General features: G+C 41.8%; 1 protein-coding gene across 2 annotated transcripts in view; it reads right to left on the bottom strand.

Annotated features, from left to right (window-relative positions):
* Positions 1-1,563: 1,563 nt before the first annotated feature.
* ERO1A (endoplasmic reticulum oxidoreductase 1 alpha) overlaps positions 1,564-12,146 on the bottom strand; it is a 59,157-nt gene continuing 48,574 nt past the window's right edge. For both annotated transcript variants that reach the window (XM_063118204.1, XM_063118203.1), the window contains exons 15-16: positions 6,262-6,395; positions 1,564-3,490 (exon numbers count right to left, since the gene is read on the bottom strand). In XM_063118204.1, the coding sequence (XP_062974274.1) occupies positions 3,430-3,490; positions 6,262-6,395 (195 nt within the window). In that variant the 3' untranslated portion in view covers positions 1,564-3,429. The remainder of the gene's footprint in view (positions 3,491-6,261; positions 6,396-12,146) is intronic.

A 12,146-nucleotide genomic window follows, 5' to 3' on the forward strand; every position in this document is an offset into this window, starting at 1 on the left:
ACTGTTGTTTTCTCCCTATTCAGCACAATTGCACAAACATCCTGCTTTGCTTTCGACAGAGGGAGTAAGCAACTTTCAGTGGGAGGATGGCCACATTAAGGAAAGGGGCGGCACGGGGTCATACACGAATATTCACAGGAAGGGGGGGTTCAGGAAGAGATGCCATCCCACCTTTGGGCTCTTTCCTGAGCCCAGAACAGCAGTTGATGCAAGGTAACATCTCGTTGCGCAGCGAGGCAGCGGTAATCCTGGGGCCAAAAAATGCTCCTCGTCCCTGAGTCTTTCTGGAAAGGACGCAGCGAGGTACTGAGTTCCAATCCCACTTTTGGTCTAGCCTCTCAGCATGGCTAGTAAGTCTGCCTCCCCCCACCCACTTCAGGCCTTCCTCTGCAAGACTGTTGTTTAGATTTTTATAGAGCTGGTAGATTGCCGAAATAACACATCACTCTTCCCCAACCTGGTGCCCTCCAGGTGTGTCAGTGGGCTGGTTGGGTATAGGAGTTGCCATCCGACACACCTGGCGGGCATAAGCCTGGAACCCCCAAGGATTCCCTCCTGGAGCAGATGTATCCTGTCTCCACAGGGGCTTTGAGACCTGGGACCTGCGGTGTGGCGTTTCTGCAATTCATTGGGCAGCGGAAACAGCTCCTTCCTCAAAGGAGACCTTCTGTCTCTCTAGCTCAGTAGTATCTAGAACTGTCTAGGTGCTCTGAAAGTGTCTTGGGGGCCCTGCCTTCCCCTTGAGCTGGTGACAGCGGAGTGGGGTAGACATGAGCAGCGACAGTCTCACTAAGCTACACAGAACATCGTGAGCTTGGAACTGAGCGCTGGGCTGGCAAATCGAGACAGCTTGGGCCACTTCCTTTCATGCAGCACAGGGTGGGACAAGAAGATGGATCTCCTCGCAGTGATGTGTAAAATGTCACAGATGGGTGTTGGAATAACATCAACCCCCTGGTGGAGTCGGGGGCTCGTCTCCCTTGCCCCGACTCTTCTAAGCTGGACGTGTGGGTCAAAGAGGTTTGCAGGGGAAGGAAAAAGGATCCACCCTCCTTGATCCCATTCGGAAGACACCTTAAACCATGGCTTTAACCATGGTGAATAAAGCAAAAAGACTTATTCGCTGTGGTTAAAGCCATGGTTTAAGGTGTCTTCTGAACACGGCCTAGCTTTCTGGCTTAACCACCGTGGTTAAAGCCATGGTTTAAGGTGTCTTCTGAACACGGCCTAGCTTTCTGGCTTAACCACCATGGTTAAAGCCATGGTTTAAGGTGTCTTCTGAACACGGCCTAGCTTTCTGGCTTAACCACTGTGGTTAAAGCCATGATTTAAAGTGTCTTCTGAACGGGCCCACTGAGTCTTCCTCAGTGGACTAGCTCTGCTGCTAAGTTCCTAGCCAGTTCAAGAAAGAGTAGCCTGCCCAGGATTGCTCATAGCCCTGAGGAGACCCATAACCAGCAGCTTGGTGGGATGCCACCCCCACCCACCCCGTTGTGGGACGCTGAGCCACAACGACGAAAAATGCAGAACTTCAACACACAGAACTCAATCTCCTCAAATAACTTTTGCAGGAACAGTAACTTTTTTCCCTTTCTTGGTTAAATTAAGGAAATCTGATTTAAACCCATCTCATCCCTTCCTTAACCGCAAAGAAAATATTTTCTTTGCAGTTCACAGCTCAATCCTGCGCGCATAGAATTATACGCTCTGTGCAGGCGCTGGCAAACCCACCCAGATCTGGGATGGGTGAAATAGATAGAGGGGCTGGGAATGGAATCCAGTTACAAACTATCCGCAAGAGCAGTCCTTTCGGCTTGACGGCGGGATTCCATTTTGGAGAAGGGCTCCATCCCCGGGGGTGGGGGATAGGCAAAAGGGCCAGAATGATTCGTTTATCAAAAATATCGAAAAGACCAGCATATTTTTGCTTAAAGGTCTTCCTGTCTGTATTTAAGAAAGGCATTCATGGGGAATAGGGGAATCCCAGACGTTGGCCAAATTTGCTCCCAAAGCCTGAGTTTCTGTAACTTCCCCCCACCTGGTGCCCTCCACATGTGATGGACTACAACTTTCATCATCCCCAGCCTGCCGAATGGGAAAGATTGTTCTGGAGACCACTAGAAAACAAAGAGGGCACCTGATCCATAAGAGGCGATGAGCAGATATCAAGGCATTTGCAACGATCTTAGCTTTGATCGCTGCGGCAGATATAACGTTGGCCACTCTCCTTAGCCAGGGTTGCGAGATCGCCGGTTGCCCACATGATCACATACATCCTCTGCCCTATCAACCCCTCCCTGGCCTGACTGCTCTCACTGCAGCCAACTGTGATCAAAGCCTACTTTTGCAACACTGGCTGTTAACCACAGTTAATGCTACCCACATTTCCTGCTCATTCAGAATTTGAAGTATGTTTGCAAAACACGGGGGAACAGAGAACCAGGTTAAGGTCAGTGGAGACCTGAGTCATTAACCACCTTGAGTATCTTCCAGGGGGGAGGGGGGAGCAAAGAACTGAACGACCACCATGCGTAAGGCTAAATTTGCATCCGAGAGGAACTGGAAGTACGGGATTGCGTGACTTATTCCCAATTTCTGGGCCGTAACGAGTGCAGCACCTCTTAGGAAATGGTTCTGCTCATTAGCATCATTGTTGCCACCAGAAGGAAATATCTCATTGGCCAGAAGTAAACCAATCATCCCTACTACCCCTGGCCGGCCAGGTGTCGGGGGCTGAAGCAGTAGCTAGAAATGGTGCCCCGGTTGATACCTCCCAAGAATCTCTTCTCTAAGAGCGACGCTTTTCTTGGGTTCCTTGGTGTCTGGGCGGTGGTCAGTGGTGTCTTGGGTTCCTTGGTGTCTGGGCAAGGCACTGGGTCACCCAGTGGTCATAAGGGAGGCTTCAACAGGAGCTCAGCAGCGGAAGGTCCACTTCACCGGTTAGAACTGCGGTGGATAGATGATAGTGGCCAACTGGGAAAGCACTGGGCGACCGCTGGGAATCCTGTAATGAATGCTGGACCAGAGATGTCCAGCAAGGCACGCCTGAGGGTCTTAGATGAGTGTGAGAACTGAGGATGACTTAAGAGGGAAGGCAAAACTAATTTCAGTTAGGAGATTCTGTTAAAACAAGGACATTTTGGAGGATCACAGGGATTTTAGTAAATAAACAAACCAACACAAGAGAAAAGGCCGAGGTCAAGGGCTGCCTATCTCTGCCCTGGAAGATTCGTCTCGCACGGGAGTTTCAGCTGCCACAGAGCCACGTACAAACTTGCAAGCTGGAAAGTGTGGTTAGAACGCTTGAAGCCACACTGGCCCGGCCCTTCTTGCAAGGGAGAAGGGCAGCCTGGCGCCAACGTCAGCAGAAACCTCTCTGAGCCTCGTTCTCCATCGAACAAGAGGTGCCAGTCTTTATCAGAAGCCATTTCACTGGAGGGGCCGTAAAAGGTCCCTGAAATTTTCCAGCTCCTTAACGCTTGTCGAAATCCTGCATTGAAAGACAGAAAAAAATGGGGCGGGGGGGGGGGGAGAATTAGAAGGATTGTTTATTATCGCTGGACTGGTGTATAGGTGAAGGCAAAGCTGTGTGTCTACTGAGGTTCCGGAGGGACGCCATCTCCGTTTGATTTTAGAAGCATGTTTCTAGTCCTTATGGCTGCAAAGACATACGCTTGAAAGCTGAAATTTCAGAAGCCTTTTTATTCTCTCAGTATTTTAACACTTAATTTTAACTTCAATTTAAATTTTACTGTTCTAACTCTGTATTTTAATCTTATATCAATTTTGCTGCATGGTTTTATCCTGGTTGTGCTTTTTATATTGTATTTTGTATTTGTGTTTTTAACCTGTTGGTTGTTTTATTATGGCCTCAATGAGTCTTTGGAACTATCGGCATTGTTATAAGAAACAGCTGTTTCCAACTAGTTGTCAAGGTCTCTTTTCCCTATATCTCTCACTTCTTCCTGTATGATGCTAGTCTAGCAGCTTCTGCAGACAACTGCACGAACGTTGTAAGTAAATACTGTTGTTTGTTATTGTAACATAGATGATTTGTTCCTGGTTGCTATATTTTGCATAGATACTCCAATTAGCTGAATGATGATGCATTACACCTTTTTTGATTGCAATTTGCATGTCTTGTTATACATATTGTTTTAAAGTTTTTCTAACTAGATATTATAAACTTTTAAGGTACAGATACTTGTAAAATGCCTCTAATTGTAAATATTATGATACAAAGGACTTCTTTTTTTTTTAGATAAAGCCCTGAGGAAGAATGCAACCACGTTCGAAACGCGTAGGCACCTGGAAAGGAAAGGAACCTCTCGTGCAAGCACTGAGTCATTACTGACTCTTGGAGGGACACCAGCTTTCGCTGACGTTTTCTTGTCAGGCCTTCTAGCGGGGTGGTTTGCCGTTGCCTTCCCCGGCCGTTATTACCTTTCCCCCAGCTACCTGGGTACTCATTTTACCGACCTCGGGAGGATGGAAGGCTGAGTCGACCCGAGCCGGCTGCCTGAAATCAGCTTCCGCTGGGATCGAACTCAGGCCGTGGGGAGAGTTTCGGCTGCAAAAACTGCTGCTTTACCGCTCTGCGCCACACCTGGCATTTTAATAAAACTTTTACTAATATTATTGTTGAAGATTACTTGGTTCCACCCTTGCCTTTGGCTATTTTTTACTCCTTTAATTTTTGTGAACCGCCCAGAGAGCTTCGGTTATTGGGTGGTATAAAAATGTAATAAATAAATAAAATAAATAAAAATATAAGCCAGGAAGCAGCAGCCGGGTGCGCAGCATCGAGGTCCTGTGTCATTTGTAGCCCATTCCTCTAACTAGCAAAACCAGAATAAATTGTGCAAATTTGTTTACCATGATGGCAACAGATCACAGCCTAAGCTCTTTCTCAGTGCAGAAATGAGAGTGAAATACTTTAATTTATTTTGGGGTGGGGGGGCACAGCCCTGCATAAAGGCAATTTTCATGGTTTTAGATGAAACCATTTTACATGAAATACTATTTGATACAAAACTGTTTCTCCTAAAAACTGGCTAGTTGACCAGAAATCATTACATCAGGGGTCCCAATCCAGGCTTTGAGGGTTCGGCAGATGGCCTCACCTCCTTCCGCATGCCACCAGGTGTATCCTGCTTCTTCCCCCACCCCACCCCGGCTGGAAACTGCCAGTCATTTGGTGATTTTCCTGGCTTTCACCCACCCATCCACCCAGTTCTAAAAGCTTCAAAAGCTTCTCCTATAGCTAGAGCACCCTGTTGTAACCAATCAACAAATTTAAGGCATTACAGTTTCCATTGATGGCAATAAGCATCGAAGCCGGCATGGTATGAAGGTATAAAAAGACTGCTTTGCCCTGGATTCTCAGTTCTGGCTTTATTCGGGGTTCCCTGGGGGTGGGTGGGGGGTCCCTTTTGCTCCATTCAGGAAGTCCTTAAAGGGAGATAGCTTGTTATAGCCACTGCTGAAGAATCTAATTAGTAAAAACTAGTGATATCGGAATTCAGCCAATGTGAGGGTAGAGAAAAAGTTATTTAAAGATAAGAACATTCGAAGAGCCCTGCTGGATCAGACCATCTAATCCAGCACTCTGTTCACACAGGGGCCAACCAACCATTGGCCAGGGACCCACAAAGCAGCACATGGTGCAACAGCACCCTCCCACCCATGTTCCCCAGCAGTTGGTGCACACAGGCTTACTGCCTCTGCTACTGGAGGAAGCACGTAACCATGAGGGCTAGTAGCCATTGATAGCTTTTTCCTCCGGGAATTTATCCAACTCTGTTTTAAAGCCATCCGAATTGGTGGCCATCACTACATCTTGTGGTCATGAGTTCCAGAGTTTAACTCTGTGCTGTGTGAAGAAGTCCTTCCTTTTATTTGTCCTGGATTTTCCACCAATCAGCTTCATGGGATGACCCCGCTGGGACCTAGTATTATGGGAGAGGGAGAAAAATGTCTCCCTATACACATTCTCCGCAACATGCATAATTTTTAACATCTCTATCAGGTCTTCCCTTAGCCTCCTTTTTTCCAAGCTAAACAGTCTCAGTTGTTGTGACCTTCCCTCATAAGCGAGATGCTCCAGCCCCTTCATCATTTCAGTTGCCCTTTTCTGCACTTTCCCCTGCTCTATTATGTCTTTTTTTTAGGTGTGCTCTATAATATCTTTCTTTAGGTGTGGTGACCAGAACTGTACACAACATAGAACCAAGTGTTTCCAAGCTGAAACCTCACACTCACCTTCCAAACGCATTGAAGAGGGACACGATTTCCTGCCTGGTTAGATGGAATTTGTGTGAAGGGCCTCTTTCGGGCATGTTTTCTATCAGGCTTTCAGAAAACAGGATTTTCAGAGCTGTCCCCAAGCCCTGAGTCTGGATGCAAGAGGAGACAGGGTACAGGTTAACCTGGAGCACATGACTGATCCCAAAGATAAGGACATCAGAAGAGCCCTGATGCTGGATCAGACCAAGGGTCCATCTAGTCCAGCACTCTGTTCACACAGTGGTCAGCCAGGAAGTGACAAGCAGGACATGGGTGCAACAGGTCCCTCTCACCCATGTGGAGGGGGTGGTGGAAGAAAAACGAAAACTCAGGCTAAAGAGGCTAGGAGAGGTGAGAATTTTTCCTTGGGGTTCTCCACATACTTTTAAAAATGTTGAGCAGCCGAAACTCTCTCCACGGCTTGAGTTCGATCCCAGCGGAAGCTGGTTTCAGGCAGCTGGCTCGGGTCGACTCAGCCTTCCTTTTTTTTTTTTTTTTTTTTTTTTATACCTTTTTTTTTTTAATTAAATTTTTATTCATTTTCAACACTATATAAACATAGATAAACATTACCAAAATATAACTGAAACAAAACACAATAAGAAAAAAAAAACATCAAATATCTGCTGCATACATATTGAATGATTGTTGAGTACAAATATCAAAAACTATTACATATACCTTATCATACTACAACATCTTCGTTCTTAACATAAAAGTGCACCCCCCACCTCGGGATCATTCTTGAGTCCAAAATCTAATCGTTTCTTCTGCTGGTGGTTTCCCACTTCCCTTAGTAAACACAAACACTAGGAACTGTTTCCAAATTCCTTCGAACTCATTTATTTTAGTTACGCCTTTTCTCCACTTAATATTACATGTCAGTTTATCATTAATGGCTATGTCCCATACTTCTTTGTACCATTCCTCAATAGAATATTCCCCTTGGACCTTCCAGTTCCTAGCTACCATCAGTCGTGCTGCAACCAACAAATTCGATATCAGCTCTATAGTTCCTTTTCCACACTTTATATCTTCAAATAGTGACAGCAATGCTATTTTTGGTGTTTGTTCTATTTTCATTCCCACTATTTCTTCAATTTCTGAGAACACCATCTTCCATAATCTTTGTACATATTTGCATTGCCACCACATATGTAAATACGTTCCTTTTTCCCCACAACCTCTCCAACAATTTGCTGAATGTTGATCACTTATCTTATTCAATCTAACCGGGGTTAGGTACCACCTCCATAGGATTTTAAAATAATTCTCCTTTATTCTTACTGATAAACTTCTCAACACTCTTTGTTTCCATAGTCCCTCCCAGCTCTGTCGCCCTATTTGTATCTTCAAATCTGATTCCCAAACCATTTTCTCTGTATTCTCTCTAAACTCCTTCTCTAACAATATTTTATATATTTCACTCATTAATCCTTTTGAAACTATACTCCCTCCTTTCCCTTCCTCCTTACTTACTACTAATTCTTCAAACCTCGTCATCTTTCTGCACATTCTATTATCTTTAATCCACTTTTTATTCCATTGCTCTAATTGACCATATTCTAGCCAAGATAGCTTCTTCTCCTTTAACAAATTTTCCATATCCTCTCTTGTTTTAATATCTCTTACCCAATCCTTTAATCTTATTTTATTTTTCTCTTTTAATATTTTACATAATCTACCCTTTAGATCCTCTGGGAAATTCTTTAACATTATTATCGGTGCTAAGGGAGAGTTGCTCGGAAGCAGCTTCCCTTTAAATTTACTCCAAATTTCCCATTGAGTCCTCAGGAGTGGATTATCTATACTTCCAACCCACTTTCTTCCTCCGTCTTTAAAAAAAAAATTCTCCAAATTCATCTCTACCTTATTTATGGTTTTTTCTTCCATCCAATATAAATCTCCTACTCCCATAATTGCTTCTACAACATGTCTTAATCTATTTGCTACGTAGTATAATTTTATGTTTGGGAGACCCATTCCCCCCTTTTTTTGGCTTAGGTACCAATTATTTTTATTCACTCTTGCTCTCTTTTCTCCATTACAATATTTATTAATAATATTTTGCCAACTTTTTATCTCGGTTTCTGATATTTTTATAGGTAACATTCTAAATACAAAATTAATTTTAGCTAATATCTTCATTTTTATTAAGGCTATTCTTCCGAACCAAGATAAATTTAATCTTTTATATTTCTCCAATTTCTCTAATACCTCTTTCTTTAACCTCGTTAAATTTTCCTTTTCAAGATTCTCTAAATTTTTTGTAATTTTAATTCCCAAATATTTAATCTCATTCTTAACTTTCAATTCCATTCCCTTAAATTCCCAATCCTTTTCTTCCTTCTTGGTATAGTTAAACAACATCATCTCTGATTTAGACCAATTTATTTTTAACCCTGTAATTTCCTCAAATTCCCTCAACTGATATTTAATTCTTTCTAATTTTCTTAATGGATTCTTAATGGTCAATAAAGTGTCATCCGCAAACATGTTTAACTTTATTTCCCTTACCTCTCCAATTCCTTCTAACTCTTCATCCTCCCTTAGTGCCTTCGCCAAAACTTCCATAACCATTACAAACAGGACCGGCGAGAGCGGACATCCTTGTCTTGTTCCTCTGGCTAGTCGTATCTTTTCAGTAAGTCCGTCATTTACCACCACTACCGCCGTATTTTGGGAATATAGCTGTTCTATTACATTTTTAAATTTATTTCCAAATCCCAATTTATCTATAATACTCTTTAGTGCCTGCCAGCTCACACAATCAAAAGCTTTAAAAATATCTAATGCCATAATACCTGCCTTAATATTTGCTTTTTTTATTACATTTATTACATTTAAAACTCTACCCACTAAATTATGCATATGCCTTCCTACCACAAACCCACATTGATCTGCTCCTATATATTCTGCCAAAAATTTATTTAGCCGTTTGGCCATAATAGATGTAAAAATTTTAGCATCCTGATTTATTAAAGAAATAGGTCTATAAGAATCGGGATTAGTCAAATCTTTATCTGGTTTTGGGATCAGAATTATCACTGAATGTTCCCATGATTCAGGTATCTTCTCTCCTGATAATATCCTATTATAAAGTTCCATTAATTTTGGAACTAAACAGTCTTTGAAGACCTTATAATATTCTGGACCCAAACCATCTGCTCCCGGTGATTTACCAACTTTTAACTTATCAATAACCTCTTCAACTTCTCTTTGAGTTATTACTGACTCCATTAACTCCTTATATTCTAATTTTATTCCCTTCTTTATAAACCTTCCAATATACTCCTCCACCTTTTCTTGTTGAATTTCTTTACCCTTATACAATTCCTGATAGAATTCCTGAAAAATTTTTATTTTAGCTTTCATTGCATGACAATAATTCCCTCGGCTATCTTTCAACGTTTCTATCCCATTCCTCCCTTTTTCTTTTTGTGTGAGCTTGGCAAGCAACCTCGAGTTCTTATCACTGTTTTCAAAATATTCCCTTTTCATATACATTTAATTCTTTTGAATCTCTTCTATATTTAAATTTTCTAATTGTTTCTTCTTAGCTTGTATTTCCACTAATTTATATTTATCTTTAACTCGCCAATATCTTTCCTCCAAGTTTTTAATTTCTATCTCTAACTTTTCCTGTTCTGCACGTTGTTGTCTTTTTAAACTACATGTTTCTCTAATACAGATTCCTCTTGCTACAGCCTTCATGGTGTCCCAAATGACTGACCCAGCTGTTCCTCCTTTTTCATTAATTTCCCATGACTCCGACAGTTCCTTCCGAATTTTATCTACTATTTTATTATATTTCAATATCTTTGTATTCAGCTTCCATCTATATGCCTCTTTATAATCTTTCTTAACTGTAAATTCTAGACTTAACAAGGCATGATCAGTTACTTTTATTACCCCCATTTCCATTTTACAAATCCTCGTTGCAAAATCTTTTGAAACAAATATATAATCTATCCTGGAGTATGTATGATGAACTGGGGAAAAGTATGAAAATCCAGGCCTATTCCCGTTAAGTAAACGCCACGAATCTAAATAATCATTTTCTTTTACTAATTTATTCAATATAGTCATATTGTTCCTCTTTTCAGCATTAGTGGGATTTGACCTGTCCCGTTTATTATCCATAACCATATTAAAATCCCCAGCTAATATAACATACCCCTCCTTAAATTCTTCTATTTCTTTAAACAACTTTATAAAAAACTCTCTATGCCTCTCATTTGGGGCATAAACATTAATCAAAGTATAGACCTTTCCCTCAATTTTACCTTTTAACATAAGATATCTGCCCTTATCATCCTTTTTTACTTCTTCTAATATAAACCCACTTTTTTTTGAAATCAAAGTGGCCACTCCATTTTTTTTCGATGTCCCTAATGACTTTTCATAATAGGCTAACCACTTTAATTTTATCATATTCGAATTCTCGGAGCCTTGGTGTGTCTCTTGGACCATTATAATATCTGATCCCTCTTTATTAAGCATTTGTTCTATTCTCTTCCTTTTCACGACTGCCCCCAAACCTTTAACATTGAGTGTTGATACCTTTATCTTTTTATCCATAATCACCCTTTTGAAATCTCTTCCGATCCCTTGTGCTCAGCAGTTCAAACTTGCTTACATAAAAAAACAAACTCCATACATAAAACCCCCACCCTCCTACCCCAATCCCTCCTCTCCTACCTTCCCCCCTCCCCACCCCCCCACTCTAATTCCCCCCCCCATATCCCCGTGAGTCTAGTACTCCAGCCATCTACTTTAAAGGGGGGGGGAGGCAGTGCTGCGCCTGGCCGGCAGGTTTCTATATTAGCATTTCTATTTGCAATTATCTCCAAACATAATTAACAATTCTCTTACTCTCCAGATGTCCCAGCCTCATTCCCTCCCCCACCCACTCCAGCCCCATTTGCTTCCCCATCCACACCCAGCCTCTTCAGCAATTCTTTACCTTGATCCAATGAGGTTACTCTGTGTTCCCTCCTCCCATATGTAAATCTTAAGAAAACCGGGTAACCCCATGCGTATGGAATTTTGTTCTGCATTAACATTCCAGTTATTGGTTTAATACTCCGTCTCCAATTTAATGTATGTTGAGAAAGATCATTATAAATTTGCACTGCTTTGCCTTTATATTGTAACTGGGTCAAAGATCTCAATTCTTTCATGATTTGCTCTTTTTTATAATAGTTACCAAATTTCACCAAAATATCTCTAGTCCCTTTGTAGTTTTGCCCCCCCACGCGGTGGACTCGGTCCAGATCCGATCCATCTATTGGTATGTCAGGCATCAGCTCTTTGAACCAGTTCAGAATGATTTCTCTAAGATCTTCTCCTTGTATCTGCTTCAGCTGCTTTATTCGAATTGAAGATCTACGAGATTGGTCTTCCAAGGCGATCAGACGTAATTCCCATTCCTTAAATTGAATATTTGTTGATTTTTCAAAGGCCTCTTGCTTCTTCTGGTCCAATTCCGCTTTTGCCTCTATCTCTTTGATCTTATCCGAGTTTTCTGCGGTCTTATCCGAAAGAACACGCATTTGTTGTCTAAATTCATTCATTTGCAGATCCATTTTTTTAAAAATGATGATATTATTCTCTACAATAACTGCCTTAATTTCTGCTAGGGAGGGAAAGTTGCTGTCCATTGCTTTTCCCCCTTCAGCCATATTCTTTTCTTTATTTGGTACTGTATCCAAAGAAACTGGGTCTATAACTTCGTCTTCCTGGTCTGTTCCAGGGGCTGTATCTTCCAGGTGGGAGAGGTGGGTTAAATTATGATTTGAAGGTTTCTTTTTTTGTCTATTCAACTTTTCCCACTTCTTAATCTTTTTTTTAATGTTGGA

Source organism: Elgaria multicarinata, chromosome 2 (assembly GCF_023053635.1).
Source record: "Elgaria multicarinata webbii isolate HBS135686 ecotype San Diego chromosome 2, rElgMul1.1.pri, whole genome shotgun sequence".
NCBI lineage: Eukaryota > Metazoa > Chordata > Lepidosauria > Squamata > Anguidae > Elgaria > Elgaria multicarinata.